The sequence below is a fragment of the Capra hircus genome, chromosome 5 (assembly GCF_001704415.2).
Source record: "Capra hircus breed San Clemente chromosome 5, ASM170441v1, whole genome shotgun sequence".
In the NCBI taxonomy this organism is placed as follows: Eukaryota; Metazoa; Chordata; class Mammalia; order Artiodactyla; family Bovidae; genus Capra; species Capra hircus.
Genome location: NC_030812.1, coordinates 115,732,936 through 115,751,802, shown reverse-complemented (window position 1 = coordinate 115,751,802; position 18,867 = coordinate 115,732,936). Strand labels below are relative to the sequence as shown.

The following is an 18,867-nucleotide window of genomic DNA, read 5'->3' as shown; positions in this document are numbered from 1 at the left end:
CGTGCGTGCCAGGGAGGCACTGACCAGGAAGGGGGCCTGGGGGAAGATGGGGTGGCACCTGGGTGGCAGGACAGTGCACAGAAGGCAGTGAGGGCCACGCGCCTGCCTCCCGGGGGAGAAGGCGGGCCAGCCCCCAGCCTTCCCCCGGGCGTGTGCCGGCCAGGGTCCTGCACGCTACAGGGTGACTCGGGCTGCGGAGTTGGGGTGCCCACGGCTGGAGCCAGACCATGCTGAGCACAAACACAGGAGAGGCGTGTGGAGACAGAGGGCGAGGGCACCGCGTGCCTGGCCCACCCATCAGAGGGACCCTGGTGGGTAGGACCCGCAGGGAGGCCGCCCGCCTGCACCCTCCCTCCGCCCAGGGCCAAGCTTCTCTGCTCGTGATCGGACGTGCAGGCTCTGGGCACAAGGGGCGAAGCTAACTCCCTCTCCCTCTGTGGTTCCCCCTAAAAGCATCAGTCCCACACTGGTGTCAGCCTGGAAAACAGCCTGCCACGAGCGTGGCTTCAGGGTGAGTCTGCCTGAATTAACTCCCTCACTAGTCAGAGGACTTAACCCACCAGGAGGGCCACTGCTCTCGGCTCCGGAGCCTCTGTTTCTCGTCTGTAAAGGAGGACAGAGGGGTGAGAGGGGGCAAACGCAACGCATCACGTGAGGTCGGTTCTGGAAGGAGGCGCTTCCGGGACCGTCTCTACTTCCATCACTGCCAGAGGCCAAAACCACCAGGTACCCAGACCCACCTGCTCCTCGATGAGCAAACTACACAGGACAGGAGATTTCAGAACCCCCCACCAAAAAACCTCTGATGGATTCTGTGATTAACCACAGCGGTGCGCCAGACTCTGAAATGATGAGAATTTCTGGGACATTTTACTCCTTCCCCTCGTCTGTCCTAGAAAGTAAAGACGTCGCAGCCACGCAGACGGGATTCAGACTCAGGAGGCAAGGGCCGTGTGGGGACGTCCACGTGGGGCCACGCCTGTCCCCACACTAGCCTGGCAGCACCACTGTGACCGGGCCCGCTCAGCGCGACCGCCACCGTGCACATCGTGGTGGAGGACGAGAACGACAACTACCCCCAGTTCAGCGAGAAGCGCTACGTGGTCCAGGTGCCGGAGGACGTGGCCGTCAACACGCCGGTGCTGCGAGTGCAGGCCACGGACCGCGACCAGGGCCAGAACGCTGCCATCCACTACAGCATCGTCAGCGGGAACCTGAAGGGGCAGTTCTACCTACACTCGCTCAGCGGCAGCCTGGACGTGATCAACCCGCTGGACTTCGAGACCATCCGAGAGTACACTCTGCGCATCAAGGCCCAGGATGGGGGCCGGCCGCCGCTCATCAACTCCTCGGGGCTGGTCTCGGTGCAGGTGCTGGACGTTAATGACAATGCCCCCATTTTTGTGAGCAGCCCCTTTCAGGCAGCCGTGCTGGAGAACGTGCCCCTGGGCCACTCGGTCCTGCACATCCAGGCGGTGGACGCTGATGCGGGGGAGAACGCACGCCTGCGCTACCGCCTGGTGGACACCGCCTCGGCCTCCGTGGGGGGTGGCGGTTCTGGGCCCGCAGCCCCGGCTCCGGCCGCGGACTTTCCTTTCCAGATCCACAACAGCTCGGGCTGGATCACTGTGTGCGCGGAGCTGGACCGCGAGGAGGTCGAGCACTACAGCTTCGGAGTGGAGGCCGTGGACCACGGCTCGCCGCCCATGAGCTCCTCAGCCAGCGTGTCCATCACGGTGCTGGACGTCAACGACAACGACCCCGTGTTCACGCAGCCGGTGTACGAGCTGCGTCTGAACGAGGACGCAGCGGTGGGGAGCAGCGTGCTGACCCTGCGAGCCCTCGACCGGGACGCCAACAGCGTGATCACCTACCAGCTGACCGGCGGCAACACGCGTAACCGCTTCGCGCTTAGCAGCCAGAGCGGCGGCGGCCTCATCACGCTGGCACTGCCGCTGGACTACAAGCAGGAGCGGCAGTACGTGCTAGCCGTCACCGCGTCCGACGGCATGCGCTCGCACACCGCGCAGGTCTTCATCAACGTCACCGACGCCAACACCCACCGGCCCGTCTTCCAGAGCTCGCACTACACGGTGAGCATCAGCGAGGACCGGCCCGTGGGCACCTCCATCGCCACCATCAGCGCCACCGACGAGGACACCGGCGAGAACGCGCGCATCACCTACGTGCTGGAGGATCCGGTGCCGCAGTTCCGCATCGACCCCGACACTGGCACCATCTACACCATGACGGAGCTCGACTACGAGGACCAGGCCGCCTACACGCTGGCCATCACAGCTCGGGACAACGGCATCCCCCAGAAGTCCGACACCACCTCCCTGGAGATCCTCATCCTCGATGCCAACGACAACGCGCCACGCTTTCTGCGGGATTTCTATCAGGGCTCCGTCTTCGAGGACGCGCCCCCGTCCACCAGCGTCCTCCAGGTCTCCGCCACCGATCGGGACTCGGGCCCCAATGGCCGCCTGCTGTACACCTTCCAGGGTGGGGATGACGGTGATGGGGACTTCTACATCGAGCCCACGTCGGGCGTAATCCGCACCCAGCGCCGGCTGGACCGGGAGAATGTGGCGGTGTACAACCTTCGTGCCCTGGCCGTGGACCGGGGCAGCCCGGTGTCCCTGAGCGCCTCGGTGGAAATCCAGGTGACCGTCTTGGACATTAATGACAACCCTCCGGTGTTTGAGAAGGATGAGCTGGAGCTGTTTGTGGAGGAGAACAGCCCGGTGGGGTCCGTGGTGGCGAGGATTCGAGCCAGCGACCCCGACGAAGGCCCCAACGCCCAGATCATGTACCAGATTGTGGAAGGCAACGTGCCCGAGGTCTTCCAGCTGGACCTGCTGAGCGGGGACCTGCGGGCCCTGATGGAGCTGGACTTCGAGGTGCGGCGGGAGTACGTGTTGGTGGTGCAGGCCACGTCGGCGCCCCTAGTGAGCCGGGCCACGGTGCACATCCGCCTCCTGGATCAGAACGACAACCCGCCGGTGCTGCCGGACTTCCAGATCCTTTTCAACAACTACGTCACCAACAAGTCCAACAGCTTCCCCAGCGGCGTGATCGGCCGCATCCCGGCCCACGACCCCGACCTCTCGGACAGCCTCAACTACACCTTCCTGCAGGGCAACGAGCTCCAGCTGCTGCTGCTGGACCCTGCCACGGGCGAGTTGCAGCTGAGCCGGGACCTAGACAACAACCGGCCGCTGGAGGCGCTCATGGAAGTGTCTGTTTCTGGTGAGTGGCCTCAGGGGCCCCGAGAGCACCCTCCTCCCCCTGGGGAGCAGCAAGGGGCTGCCAGGAGCCGCCTGGCAAGCCGGGGCACCTTCAGGCAGGGCCTGGGCGTCTCTATGGGGATCTGTGGCCTTGGGTTGGATGGTTGGATACCGCTCACAGGAGCCAGGCCACACAGCTGCTCTCACTGAGTTCGCTGGGAGCAGGCCTGGGCATCTTCAAGTTCAAGCCCGGGGCTTCCTGGGTGTTTCTCAGAGGGCCTGGCTTCCCGAGTTGTGCTATTAGAACCTGGGCTCTGGGGTTATCTGAGTCGTCTGGTTCGCTCGGTGATGCTCTGTAGTCAGCCCTTGCCGTTGGGAAAGATCAAAGGTCACTGCCCGCCCCATGTGCCAATTAGTTCCCGGGTGGGACCGTTGGAAATTGCCGGATGGGCCCCTGAGTCACCCTGTAAGACGGCGGGAGTTAGCTGCCTTCGTCTCTCCTTTCTGTCTCCTCCAGATAATAACAGGCGGGCTTCTGTGTGCTCGCCCCTGTGGGAGCGCTTTGAAAACGTAGCCTCGTTTGATCTTGGCTTGTGCTCCTGGACAGGGGCTTGTAATTTGGGCGTTACTGAGAGGCCTGCCCAGGTTGGCGCTGGAGCCAGTGTGGGAACCCAGCCTGCCCACTCTGGGGCTGGAGGGACGGTGTCCCGGCTTGGCCAGCCCGACCCAGGTGGGCAAGGGTGCCCTCCATGCTGCTGACCCCCCCTCCCACGGGACAAGTAGGGCGGTGGGGCAGAGAGGGGGGCAGATAGAAGGATAAGGAAGAGAGAAGGGGAGGTGGTGGTGGGGGGGGACAGCCGAGAGACTCCAGGTGTTTCCTGCAGGCCGTGACCTTAACTAGGAGACGAGACCATCATCAAGAATGGCTGCGATCTGTGCAGTTGAGTCAATATTTCAGATGAGTTGTTTAAATGATAAATTGTTACAATGCAGCATACCCCCGGACGAGTTAGCAAGCTACTTCTGGGATTCATTTTGTCTCCACGCTCTACTGTAATTCTGCATGTACCACGCTCTACTGTAATTCTGCATGTGCCAAGGGCTGCGCTGCATACAGGTCGCAGCTGCCTGCTTATTAGCTGGCTCTGCGGGCCGGCTTGGAGGCAGTGCGGTGCTGTGACAGTGATTGTGGCTGCCCAATCTGTCTGCAGGTGAATATTGTGGGTTTTGTGAAGCTGTGGCTGTGGAGAGAATATGGAATAGAGCCTTAGGGAGCGTTGTCAATCAGGGCTATGGATTTGCCGAGCGGCGGTCATTTTTTAAAAAAGTCTCTCTCACAAATTTCCACTTTCATTTTCTTTCTCTTTTTTTTTTTTCCTGTATTGCTGTATCTGCTAGGTAGAGCAGAGTGGAAAATTCAGCCTATATAAAAGTGACTTGGCAACATCATAGGGTTTTGAACTTACGTGGGACACGGTGTTTCTGGGGAACCGGAGCTTGCTGGGAGCGAGGGTGTTTGTGTCCGAAGCATCAGGAGTGTGGCCCTCCCGGCTCGTGATGTCTGGTTAAGGGGTTTAGGGTGGATTCACTCTTTTGAGGTTGGGAACTGAGGGCTGCCTTGTCTACCTGGCGGGCCCACAGCCAGGACCGCACTCGAAGGTGAGCCGGGCGCTCCATGCTGTGGAGTGAACATCCGGTGGTCTAGCTCTGGGCTCTGTAGCCCGTGTGTCACGCCTGGAGGCTGCCAGGCACTGAGGCCTCGTGTCCACCCTCCCAGATGGTGGTGGTCACCTGGAGCCGGGCTTCAAGCACTTCCGTGAACTCTTCTTATTGCCTTGTCACTTATCCACCCGGTACCTGGGAGGCGAGTGGCATCATGCTGTGCCCATTATACAGATGAAGAGGCTGAGACTCAGAGGTGTGAGGTCACTTCCTCGGAGTCACATGGCCAGCGAGCAGAAGCGCCAGGCATCCAGCCGAGACCCAAACCCTCCCCTCTCTTACCTGAGAGAGATGTTGTGAGGAATTAGTTGCTGTGGTGAATTGTCGCAATGCTCTGATTTACAGTAGACTTGCGAGACTTTCCTGACTGTCCAGTGGGTAAGACTGCTCGCTTCCAACGCAGGGGGCGTGGGTTCAGTCCTCGGTCGGGGAACTAAGAACCCACATGCCTTGGGATGCGGCCAAAGGATTAAAGAAGTAATAATGAAGTAGGCACCTTGGGATCCTACACAGCCCTCCAGCCGTTTGACAACTAGTTAATACTTCGAAGAACAAAATACTAGAAACTATAAAAGCTGTAACTCCCAACAGCGCAGCTGCGTGTAGGAACGGAACAAAACAAGGAGCTCAGACTTTGAGTTAACCAGAGTTGGAATCTTAGGTTTTCTTTCTTCCTTTTTTAAGAAACAGTGGGAAAGCTGTGGTTTCAAGCTCCTGAGCTACTACTTCCATTGAAGTGTTACTGGCTTCTCCGGCTTTACAGCCTTACCCTGCAGCTTCTGGCGCCCCAGAGCTGGAGTTACTAGCAGCTTACAACCTGCAGTTATTACCGCCCTGGGGCTGCTGTCAAGAGAGCCCAGCCATCCACTAGGTTTTGTGGGAGCCCTCGAGGACAGGCCGGGTGCCTCCAGTAGGGGAGCGCGCTGGGAAGGTGCAGGGGATTGGAAGGGGTATGTGGTACCCAAGATGGACACGCTTGGGAGGAGGGCAGCTCCTTGTGCCTGGATGGGCGTCTTGGTGCGGTCTGGGAGCCAGTAGCATCGATGGTTTTGTGTAGCCCACCAAGGACAAAACCCCGATGTTCTCTGACTTCTGAATATCGTCACATTCAAGTCTCCACCATTTTTAGAACGCATCTGGTGATACATGGTGTTAGTTTTACATGGGATGGTTTTTGAATGAGATTTAGCATTCAGTGGGGGAGGTCCATCAAACTCGGGGAGACAGTGGCGGACAGGGAAGCCTGGGCCTGGCGTGCTGTAGCCCATGGGGTCGCACATGGAGCCCCTTGGGTAGTTCTCCTAGGAGCTGGTCGTTGAGTGAACTGATGTTTTAAATATCCACCTGGGCACGTGTGAGCCACACGTTACGGAGCGCAGCACTGGGGGAAGATGACCCCGTGCTTTGGGCCTGAGGGCCTTTGGGGTGGTAAGGGCATCATTGGTGGGGTAAAAGTGGTCGAGCCATGAATCATTCAGAGGTGTCCGCAAATCTCGAAAGTCACGAAACAATGAGACTGAATAAGCTTTACGTGCTTACTTTGTGGCGAGCTGATGGGATAAAGTCGTCTAGGCTTGATAAAGGTTTAAAATGTGTTTGCTGAGTTAAATCCAGGATATCGCAGGGACAGCGACTGCCAACAAGGAAATAGCGAGGTGGGCATAGTACCAGGCGGTGTCTGGAGGCAAGCATTATGTTTCTTTTCTGCTTCTCGCCGTGTGGAAAAGGATCAGACCAGCTTAACCACGTCAGTTGTCGAGCTGCATTCTCCGGTGACATAACCAGCCCTGGAAGACTTAGGCACTTGGGGGAGCAGTTAACCGTCTCGGGGCTTCAGTAGCTCTGGAGGTAGTGTCCTGTTAATGTACTTACACTGGCTCAGAAACAAGCGAGTGTTTGTTGATTGAGCACCTACTGTGTGCTGGACCTACTGTGTGCCTGGCCCTGAGCTGGAGGTTGGGTGGGGACAGTGGGTAAACAGCAAAGTGACCGCAAGGGGAGGGTGGGCTGGGGACGCCCCTATACCACAGTGAGGGTGGTGCGCCCCCCTGGCGGCGGCTGGGGGTGGGTGGGGCAAGTCTCCCCCTCCCCTGAACAGCTGTTGGGAACATGGATCTAGGGTGAGCATGGTGCATGGAGGGGATTCGGGAGGTTAGACGGTCAGACGTGGGAGTGAGGTGGGGTTGATCAGCCAACTTGCCCCGCCTGCTGGGAACACCCCCATTAGCCTCCTCCCACCGCCGCCCCTGACCTCATGCTGCCCATCTGAGCCCTAGGCCTGCTCCTGCAGCAGCCTCATCCACGGAAGGCATCCCTGGCACAGGCTGGACCTGCCTCCAGGGCCTCCGGCTTGGGCTGCTGGCACTGGGATTTGAACTCTGGGCAGCGGCTCATGGGCTGTGCTTTTGGAAGCATGCAGAGGAAGCTGAGTGAGGAGGTGTGCAGGGGGGCCAGACCCTGCGGGCCCCGTGTGGCTGGACCCCCTAGACGTTGTCGTCAAGATGGTGGGACGTGTGGGTTCGGGCTGGGGAGAGCAGCTGGGGTCACAGCCAGAGGTGGGCTGCACGGCCTCGGGGGTGACACTCTGGACCAGCACGGCCGTGGGTGGTCAGTGACCTGTCGGCAGGGCGCTTGGGCTGTGATGGGGATGGGGGTCAGGTCCAGCCTGGGAGGGCGGGGGCCTGGCCTGAGTGGCCTGTCAGGCAGGCTGGACCTGCCTGAGAACTGGAGCTGGAACAACCACCTGCGGGAGAAGAGAAATCAAGGGTGCCAGCCCGGGGGGCCGAGGCAGAGCGAGCGCTGGAAGGCGGTCAGCAGTGGTCAATGCCTTTTGGTGTCCAGGGGGGCGTCAGGCCAAGTCACTTTGGGCTGGCCAAGAGGAGGTCGTTGGTGGTCTCCCTGAGAGCCAGGGTGGAGAGGGGCTTGCGGAGTGGACGACTGGGTCAGCGGGTGCTGGGGAGGCTCAGAGGGGAGGCGGGATGGCCGTGGGGGTGCGGGTGGAGTCGAAGGTGGAGAGGGGTCGATGAGCCAACGTGTACCGCCCTCCTGGTACTCCACCTGCCTGTGCGGGCCGCCTGTCACAGGCGCGGGCCGCTTTCGGGAGCCGTGGACTGGACCAGCTGGGGATCAGCGTCAGGGGCGGTTGCAGGCCTGCTGTGGCCGAGCTGCGTGCACCAGGGTCTGCAGGACTGGGGCGGGGATGGGAGCCTCGTGTCCGCTTGAGGACCTGATTCAGGAGCGGGTGGACCCGGCTTCCCCGTCTCCGTGCTGCCCACGAGGTGACCCGAGGTCTCCATCCAGCCCCACCCACCAACAAGAGTGACAGAGAAACCGCTTTTTTAAAACCTGGGAAAAGTCGCGGCCACACGAGCCCCTGGGAAGGAGGCGTGGAGCTGAAGTCACGTCAGGAAAGGTGACTGGTGCTGGTGACCTGGTGACGCCATGGAAAGTCCGCTTTGGGCTGGGCTGATGCACGCACGCACCTGCCCACCTGGGGGACACCGGCGGGCAGAGACCCGCTGAGGGACCAGCTGGGTGGGTGCTGGGCACCTCCTCCCCACCCAACAGAGGCTGTGCCCGGACGTGTGGTGTGGCTGGGACCACAGGGCCTGCATCTCCCCCAGCCCTTAACGTTCTGTGAACAGAAGTCGATTTTCTCATGTGGGGCAGAGTGCGGAAAGTGTTCCCAGGTTCGGCTTGATTCTTTCCAGCTCACAGCCCTGGGGGAAATAGTTTTGGTTTTTTCTTCTTCTGTAACCTGAACACGTAGACTCTCCTGTGAGCGCTCTCTGAACGGTGGGTGGAGGGGGATGGTAAGGAACCCTCTTCCTTCTGTGTGTTTGGTTTGGGCGGGTCACCGTGGTAACCTGAGGAACTGCGGGTGGGGGCCCCAGCTTGTGGGGACAAGGGAATAACACGGCTGAGAACGCCGGGGCGCCCTCGGCTTTGCCCTGCGGGCCTGAGGCTTGGCGCACGGCAGGTGCCCAGCAGACCTGTGGTCCTGGGAGGGGCCCGGGGGCACTGCTGCGGAAACAGCACCCCCCCTCACATCGCACGCTCAGTCTCCTGTGCTCACCTGGAGGGTCGGCCCCCGGTGGAAGGAACGGGCTCTTTTTTGCAGGAAAACTCCAGAGTCTGGATTCTCCTGCCTTTGCTTCAGGTAAGGACTTGTGGCTCCCTGGCTATCAGGCACCTTTTAGGGAGTGAACATTCCGGAGCTGGGAAAAGCCCAACGCCAGGCTTTATCGTCCTCATCATTCTGTCCAGACTCTCCTGGTGTCCTGAATAGAGGCGGTGGTTTTTTCTTAAACACACAGACACACATGTACACACACACACACGTATACATGCTCACACAGGTACACATGTACACACATGCACACCCAGGCGTAAACACACGCACACAGATACTCATGTATACACATGTACACACGTATATGCAATACACATGCACACACGTGCACACACACATATACACACATGCGGTCACACAACCCCACACGTACACATGTGTACACACGTGTATGCGGTGCACACACATGTACGCACACTTACATGTGTACACACACATGATCCTGACAACTGCTTTGAAGGCAAACTGTAGAATCACTTTTCCTTCAGCCAGCCCACCCTGGGTTTTCCCCTTTGCCCTCACGTGAAGGCATGGGAGCCACATAGGGGGTCCCTCGTAACTGGGGGCTTGTGCAGACGCTGGGGAGGGACGGAGGATGGGGACCCTGTGCCGGGGCGTCCTTCTAGCCCTTGGCTAGGGTACATCATGATGTTGGGTCCACAGTGCCCGGCAAGTCGGCAACCGAGGCTGTGGGGACCAGCCTTGTGGCCACCGAATTTCCACAAGCTTTTCCGTCGGCGCCGCCGGGACAGGTGACCCTCAGGTGAGCAGGTGAGCTGGTGTGCCTCCTCCCTGAATCTCGTGGGTGAGGCTGCGGTGCCTCCGTCTTCTAGGCAGGGACGTGAGATGAGCTATCCGGCCCCTCTCCTGTCGCTGTGTTTCTGCTGAAAGTGTGAGCGCTCCTGGTCCCCTGGAGGCTTGTGCCAGCTCTGGGGAGCCGGGGGCTTGTGGGCCTCCCCAAACCGCTCCCCTCCCTGGCCATACCCGCTGGTCCCCTGCCTCCTCTCTGCTGTGGCTTTGTGGTCAGGGGTCAGAGCCTGGCCCCGAGGACCAGCAGGCCTTCAGGGCAGGAGGAGGCTGGCCTCAGAGCTGGACAGGGGGTCCGGGGTGGTCACAGGAGAGCATGGTCACCACTGTCCGGTTTGCGCGCCTGGGCCCTGCCCGCATCATCTCGCTTGGATCTCAGAGAATGCCCATTACACAGCAGAGACTGAGGCCGGCAAGCTGGTTGTGGTGGGAAGGGCCAGGCCCAGAACCTGGTGTCCAGGTGCTTTAACCACTGTGCTGACCACCTCCTTTCATCCCCACCTTTGGCCAGCAGCTAGGCCCTGGACAGGGGAGTGCAGGTGAGGCGGCGCCGAGGCTGGAAGCTCCGTGTGAGCGGCCCGTTGTCCAGGCCGGGAGGCTGAGGGCCGCGTGTGGCTCCACGCTTAGTCTTGTGGGAGCACTCCCTCGCCCCTCGGGTGAGCAGGGTGGGGAGCTGCCCCTGAGCCCCTGTGGGGCCTCCTGTGGTGGAGCCGCGTCGCAGGGCACTGTGGCGTGCTGGACTGGTGTGCTCCAGGTGCAGGCAGGACCCAGGGCCGGCACAGGGGTCAGAGCCTTGGGCGGGAGCGGTGGACAGCGATGCGGAGCCTGCCCTGAGCAGCTGTCTGATGTGCCCGGGAGCACAGGTTCTGCAGGTCAGGGAGCCCCCCACCTGCCTTCCCTCCCACCATCTGTCAGTCAAGCCTTTTCTTTCTTTCCTAAAAGTCTGTTTTTACTGCTGGTTCTGTATCTTTCTTATCTTTTCAGGATTTTAAAAATACCTAATCTAAATGACACTTGGTTAGGGTGAACTGGCAGCAAGTTGTGTAAACAAAGCCGTGCTCTGTAAGCGTTTGGAGATAAGAGCCCTCTTGCAGGGTAATAAATTTTCATCAGTGAGCTGATGGTCGCAGGACTGTTTCTGTGAAGGGCAGTAGTTCAGCTGCCGTGCGGCCCGCGGTGGGGACAGCCCCATGCGGCCGCCGTCCCAGCAGCTGTCCTTTTCGGGGCTGTGACCCATCTCTGGTGTTGAGAGAGCACAAGGTTTCAGGGGGCAGCAGAGACAGGCGCTGATTTCTGACGCTGGTCGGGCGGCCCTCTCGGGGCCCACACTATAGCGGGGGTGAGGGGGTGGGTTGGTCATTGCCCAGGACCCCTGCTCCCAACCCTGTGTCCTTCTAGAAATCAAGGATCGGAAGAACAGCAATACAGCTTGAGCTGGGGCTTGGGAAACTTTTCTCTCTTGTTGTGACCCTTGCACGTGCTGAGAAATGATCACATTTAAAAGTGGTTACGAAATATTTTCATAACCTGTATCTGATAAGGGATTACTATCCAGAATATATTAAGCGCTGTAGCAACCCGACAGCAGAGAAACAAACGCCCAGATTAAAAAGTCGGCAAAGGGCTTGACAGATACTTCTCCCAAGAAGAGAGACAGACTGTCCACAGGCACGGGGAAAGATGCTCAACGTCACTGATCACTAGGAAAACGCAGATCAGAGCCACAGTGGGACTCCGCCTCCCACCTTTAGGACGACCATTGTGAAAACAAAGCAAAACAGAAAATACCAGTCGTGGGCGAGGACGTGGAGAAATCAGAACCCTTGTGCGCTGCTGGGAATGTAAAATGGGGCAGCTGCTGCGGAAAACGGTGTGGTAGGCAGTTCCCCCATTGCCACAGAATCCGGGAATCCCACTTTAGGGCACACACCCAAAAGAAGTGGGAGCAAGAGCTCGACAGATATCTGTATGCCCCTGCTCGCAGCAGCACGATTCACAATGGCCAAAGCTGGATGCAGCCCAGGTGTCCTTCGGTGGATGAACGGATGGGCGGAAGTGGCCTGTGCACACCACGGAGCATTATTCAGCCTTAAGAAGGGAGGAGACTCTGAAACAGGCTGCCGCATGGGTGCACCTTGAGGACATCGTGCTAAGTGAAATAAGCCAGACACCAAAGGACCAGCTTTTTCGTAGGAGTATCTGAGACTCCTAGGGCGGCCAAACACACAGAGATAAAAAGTAGGGACTCCCCTACTTTTTCCCAGTGGCTAAGACTCCCTGTGTAGTGGGTCCTGGTTCAAACCCTGATTAGGGAACTAGATCCCATATGCCACAACTAAAGATCCCACATGCTGGCAAAAAAAAAGAAAGAAAGAAAGAAAGAAAAGTGCCATGCAGCGCAACTAAGACCCAACAGAGCCGAATAAGTGTAATACTTTAAAAAAATAATAATGAGTATTACCAAGGCTGGGAGAGAGGGCTGGGGGGTGGTTTTGTGATGGGTATAACGTTTCAGTTTTGCAAGATGAACTCTGGAAATGGATGGTGTTGATGGTTGCACAATAATGTGAATGTACTTAGTGCCTCTGAGCTGTAGATTTTAGAATGACTAAAACATTAAAATTTATGTGTGTGCGCATGCTAAGTCACTTCAGTCATGTCTGACTCTCTGAGGCCCTATGGCCTGTGGCCCGCCAGGCTCCCCTGTCCAAGGGATTCTCCAGGCAAGAACACTGGAGTGGGTTGCCGTGCCCTGCTCCAGGGGATCTTCCCGACCCAGGGGCTGAATACAGATCTCCTGCATTGCAGGTGGAGTCTTTACTGTTGAGCCACAGGGGAAGCCCAAATTTATGCATATCTTACAATAATTTTTTAAAATGCCACAAAGCAGAATTATTCTGGCCACTCGGGTGCTGGCCAGATGGGGGCGGGCGCCTCTGACCTGTGGTCCCCACGCCCGGAGGGCAGCGCCCTGATCCCTCTTGTCCTGTTGTGGGTCCTGACAGCATCCAGACGGACCCTGCAGAGCCCGGGTGTCTCATTCTGTGAGTTCCTGAACTCTTAACCTCTGTCTTATAAACAGCAAAAGAGGCAGATTTGGCCATATAATTTTGTGTCTGGCACAGGGGTGAAATCTCTTTGATGTTTAACTATATATGAGAAGCTGCAAAGATGAACGTGGACCTTTAAGGCCCAGGGTAAGGAGAAGGGTACGCAGAGCCTAGGTGCCCAGGTGTCCCCAAGGGAGGAGGTCAGCTCAAGGCTGGAATCCAGACCAGAGGCCGGTGCCTTGGGGGGAGGCCAGCAGAGGGGTGGAGACACTGCTGCCTCTCCCGCGTGTGGGGGGGCTCTGCTCGCCCCAGCCCTGCCCTGTCCCTTGGCCCCGACCCCAACTCGGCACGTGTGCTGGTCCAGGCGTACTTGGTTGGCATTCTGATACATCTAAGCAATCAGATGTGATCTCTTCTCCGTTTTTATTGGGGTGACATTCACATAGCATAAATAAACCATTTCAAAGTGGACGCTTCAGTGGCGTTCGGTACATTCAGGATGTCTGCAGCCACCACCGTGACTTTCAAGAGAGCTGGTGGCCAGAGGGAGAGGTTCTGGGCTTTCCCGTGAACCGCCTCCCCAAGAAAGGGGAGTCTCCAGGGGAGGCACCTGGGTCAGGGCAAGACCCCCATAGGCACAGATTTCAGGAGTCACGGAGGGAGAACAGTGGTGAATGTCGTAGGTTGTAGGGTGGGGCGGTGGGGCGAGGCTTTTCAGGAAGGTCCGAAGTGAGCTGGGGCTTGGGCAGGTCCAACTGATGGGGCTCTGGGGGCCGAGGGGTGGAGGGGCAGTGACTAGTCTCAGAGAGGGGCTTGGAAGCTGCCATGTTGTGGGGATTGAGGAGCAGAGTTACCCCAGGCCTCTGGTGCTGGGGTTGACAAGTCCCAGGGTCGTGCGGTCAGGACCAGCCAGAGCCTTCACCCCCGCATACTCCCAGATCTGAGCAGGGCAGAGATTCAGGGCCAGCCGGAGCCTTCACCCCCGTCCCCCCAGATCTGAGCAGGGCAGAGATTCGGGCAGCATCCTGGGAATGCTCTGGACCGTCCTGTGTGGGATCCCCACCGGGCACGTCCATGGCCTTCTGTTCCCTTCAGAGCTTTGCTGGGCCTGCATACAGACGGTTTGAGCTGTGGCTTCCTTGCTGAGCCCAGTCCTCTCTGAGTCCCTTCTGCAGAGTCCTGGCTTCACTTACAAACTTTTACAGGCTGCAGCCTGGGCTCCGCACCAGCCTCGGAAGCCAAGGGACTTGTGATCAGCCGGTCGTTAGACTGAGTCGAAGGTTTGGCCGCTTCTCTTCGGACCCATGCTTGTGGTTAGAGGCCTGCTGAGTTGGCTTCCTGGGGCTGCTGTAATAAAGTCCACCCCCACCCCCAATAGCTGGTGCCTTCAAACTGCGGGCGTTTATTCTCTCACGGTCCGGAGGCCAGAGATCTGAAATCAAGGGGTCGGCAGGTGCTTGCTCTGAAGCTGTCGGTGGAGGGTCTTCCTGCCTCTGTGGGGGCTGCTGGGATCCAGTCTGCAGGAACATCACTCCAGCCTGCCTGCCTCGCTTGTCACCTGGCCTCCTCCTCTGGGTGTCTCTGCGTCTTCTTCTCGCTCATGGGAACTCCACTTCTACTGAGTCGTTGTTGTTGTTTTTGGCTGAGTGGCACACAGGATCTTAGTTCCCTGACCGCGGTCGAACCCGAGCCCTCTGCCATGGAACTGCAGAGTCTTTACCCCGGGACCACCAGGAAAGTCCCTCCAGTTCTATTGACCTTAGGGCCCACCCCCCTTCCCTGGTGGCTCAAACAGTAAAGAATCTGCCTGTAATGCAGGAGACCCAGGTTCTATCCCTGGGTCAGGAAGATCCCCTGGGGGCGAGCATGGCGACCTACTCCAGTATTCTTGCCTGGAGAATTTCATGGACAGAGTAGCCTGGCGGGCTACAGTCCACGGGGTCGCAAAGAGGTGGACACGACTGAGCGACTGACACTTCCCACCCCTGGCTGTGCTGTGCTGTGAGTACCCCATCACTCAGTCGGGTTCTTTAGCACTGAGCCCCCAGGGAAGCCATCGCCTCCTAGATGACAGCATCTTAATTTATATCTTCATCACATCCTCAAGGATCCTATCTCCAAATCAGGTCACGTTCACGGGTACCAGGGGTTGGGACCTGGTCGTATCTTCTGGGGCACACAGTTCAACCCACTGCAGCACCTGCTGCATACTCGCGCGTAAGTAATTTCTTTGTGTGAAATCGGGTGATGGGACTTTCACAGTGGAACCCACGGTTTGCCCACCAGAGCACCCGAAACACAGCATGGGTCTCCTTATTGCAGTGACCCATCGGGACCCTGCGCTTTTCTCTCTTCCCCTCAAACTCCTCTAATTAGACTGAATATCACACCCGGTGAGATCCCGTGTTGGTTGCGATCCCACAGACTCCGCCGGCAATGCACTGTCTATGCGCTTAGGAAGCCGTGGCGGCCTTTGGATCACGCTTCGAGGTCCCGTTTGGGCAACGGGGGTGCAGAGTGTGTGTGTTCAGCGGAGGGTGGGTGGGCGCAGGTGAGTGTGCTTTCAGATGGCAGGGCCCCCTGCTCTGCCTTTTGTGCCTGATGCCAAGGGACCCGGCTGTGGGAGTAGCCCTGCCGATCCATCCTGTCTTCTAAGCGTGGAAAATTCTCCAACGTGCAACAGAAAGTTCCTGCAAATCTTCAGAGAGGAGAAAATGGAAAGTATGAAAGTTTATTGTTCTGGGAGATTTCCTGCGCCTCCGGCACGTGGCTGTCGGAGGTCAGGGGTGTGTGTGTGTGTGTGTGTGTGTGTGTGTGTGTGCGTGTGCGTGCATGCGTGCATGTGTGTGTGTGTGTGACAGGAAGTCCAGTGCAGTGAGTTATGGTGCGTGTGCGAGGGCACCTCACCATGGAACAAATGTGACCGAGGAAGCGGAATTGGCGGCCGGCAGCTCTGTGTCCAGACGGCACCACTTTCTGCTGCATAGAAAGTGCTGGACGGAGTGCGTTTGGGAGGGAAGCCAGGGGAGGTGGCCCCGAAGGCAGGAAGCAGAAGCCGTCAGGGCGGGACAGCTGTCCGCCAGGCTGGCCCGGGAGCGCCATTGTGTTTGCTGCGGGAACTCGGTCTCCCCCACCTTTGTTTTTGCCTCATCAGTCTGGCTTTTTTTTTTTGAACCCAGAGTGCCTTTGGGACAGTGTGGGAGCTGACCAAGCTCTTTCAGGAGCCAAACCGGTGCGAGGCAGCTCCTTTCTCTGGAGCTGGGAGGCCCTGGGAGGGGTCTTCATCCCTCTTTGAAGTGACCCCCTCAGGAAAGGGCTGCCTCCACCAGGACGCCCTCCATCCTGCTTCCCCGGAACCAGTGGGCCTCTGTGTTGGTCTTCTCTGGAGCCGGCGATCCCAGCCTCAGGGTCCGTCCCTCCTAACCCCTGTTTGAAAACTAAGAGGGTGGCTCACTGGCTGGGACACGAGTTTGAGTCGGACCCAGTGGGTCAGCACAGGTTCTTCTGGGCGGCAGGAGGGACTGTGCCATGTAGCTTGGGGCACAGCTTCCTGCCGCAGGCCTGGGCTGTGTCCTGTGTCCTGAGAGTTGCTTTTAAACCCCGTGCAAGCTGGTGAGAGGCAAAGAGCGCCGAGCAGGGGAGCACAGGCCGTGAGGTGGCCGCGGGAGCCCCAGGTGGGTCACGGTGGAGAAGGGGCTTCGCGGCGCGCCCGTTACCGATGTTCTGGTACAAGGTCACCCGTGCGTGATACCCGTCAGCCTGCGCCGTCTCATGGTGTCTGATAGTGTTCTCGGGGTCGGCTCGACAGGCCCTTTTAGGGAGGCGGCCCTTTTGGGAGGAAGCCCTTAGTGAAAGTGAAAGTCACTCAGTTGTGTCCGACTCTGCGACTGCACAGCCCATGAAACTCTCCAGGCCGGAACCCTGGAGTGGGTAGCCTTTCCCTTCTCCAGGGCATCTTCCCAAGCCAGGAATCGAACCCAGGTCTCCTAGTTTGCAGGTGGATTCTTTGCCAGCTGAGCCACCATGGAAGCTCAAGAATACTGGAGAGGGTAGCCTATCCCTTCTCCAGCGGATCTTACGTCCTTAGTGCCACCAGCTAGTAACATGGGTGAAGCCGGCTTGGCTGCCCAAGGCTGTGATTGCTGAGCACACGGTCTTGTGTGCCGTGCACGAGAGTGCAGGTGGGGCAACTTACTGAAGGTGAAATCTGCCAGCCATCATGCAGTGGACAGCCCAGTGGCGTGCAGAAGATTCTCAGGGCCGTGCGACCGTCGCTTCTGTCTAGTTTGGGAATATTGTCATCACTCCAGCTTGTACGCTTTTTGTTTTACTTTATTGATGTTTGACAAGAAAGTGAAAGTGAAAGTCACTCAGTTGTGTTGACTGTAGTCCATGGACTTCTCCAGGCCGGAATCCTGGAGTGGGTAGCCTTTCCCTTCTCCAGGGGATCTTCCCAGCCCAGGGATCGAGCCCAGGTCTCCCACACTGCAGGCGGATTCTTTACCAGCTGAGCCACAAGGGAAGCCCAAGAATACTGGAGTGGGAGCCTATCCCTTCTCTGGGGGCTCTTCCCGACCCAGGAATCGAACCGGGGTCTCCTGCATGGCAGGTGGGTCCTTTACCGACTGAGCTACCAGGGAACCCCGTGATGTTTGACAAGGTACTGTTAAGTCACTAGCATGCGTTGCGACCGGTTGCTTCTAGGGGAGTGGTGGGCGACTGTCTGGTGGGAAGGGGGACTGGTGTCCACCCTCGTTCTCGCGGGGCCTGTGCTGGGGGGCTGTAGCCGAGCCTGGAGACGTAGCTTTGGGTCTTGACCCTTGACTTTCTGCCTGCTGCCCCTCGCTGGCACCAGAGTTGACCCGGGGGTGTCGCCATATAGGATTTCAGTGCTAATGCTGAGCATGTCCTGGGCAGAGTGGGCGGGACGGTCACCTCTATGCCCCCGAGCCTGACAGTCCTTCTTGCATGACACCCTGGACTCCACCAGAGTCCTCAGGTCTCATCCCTCACGTCCAGCCCTGTGGTCCATCCAGGGCGCCACCAGCTCACGCTGACCGGGCCCCGTCCACTCTGCCCACCGCTGCCCACCGTCGGATGTGTCTTCTAGGTTTGCTTGTCTCCGCCCTTCCCCGCCCACCCCGTAACCCACCTGCCTCGGGCTCATCCAGCGCGTGGCTCCGCCCCCTTCCCCAGCCCCTGCCCCTCCACCTGGACCGAGCAGGTGTGTCTGGGCCTGAGGCTGTCTCAGCCTTCATCAGTTCATTTCAGTCGCTCAGTTGTGTCCGACTCTTTGCAGCCCCATGGACTGCAGCACGCCAGGCCTCCCTGTCTATGGCCAACTCCCAGAGCTTGCTCAAACTCATGTCCACCGAGTTGGTGATGCCATCCAACCGTCTCATCCTCTGCCGTCCCCTTCTCCTCCCGCCCTCAATCTTTCCCAGCATCAGGGCCTTCATGTTTTGTTTCTGAATGGTATTCCGTGTCTCATGCCCCACCCCAGTGCCCACCTGCTGGAGGCCTGGCCTGGCACCATGGTGGCTGCTCAGCAAGTCCCCAGGCCGAGGGTCCTCCACGAGTCACCTGGGACCCCCTCCCTCGGGCACTTCCTCCTGGGTCAGGTGCCAGGTGTTGGAACTGAGCTGATGGTGCCCCTGCTGCCCCCACGGGCACCCACACGTCTCGCGTGCCCTGGCACTCACCCCAACAGCTCTGCTCCCCCCACCGTCCCAGCTACCCGGTCACCCTTTCCAGCGGCCCGGTCTCAGCAAGGTGTCCTTCCTGTGATCCCGTGGCCCTGGGACTTGGCACACATGCCTCCCAGCCTGCTTGTAGGAGCTGTACCCTCGGGTACTGCAGAGGCCAGCCTGGGTGATGTGTTTCCAGTGTCAGGACGGTTCATACTTCACACGGAAAATCTGACTCT

At 58.8% G+C, this 18,867-nt stretch overlaps 1 protein-coding gene across 1 annotated transcript in view; it reads left to right on the top strand.

Annotated features, from left to right (window-relative positions):
* Window positions 1,014–18,867, top strand: part of CELSR1 (cadherin EGF LAG seven-pass G-type receptor 1) — a gene marked incomplete at its 5' end in the record, with an annotated part of 158,930 nt that continues 141,076 nt past the window's right edge. The window contains 1 exon segment of the mRNA XM_018048918.1: window positions 1,014–3,252. Within this exon segment, the coding sequence (XP_017904407.1) occupies window positions 1,014–3,252 (2,239 nt within the window).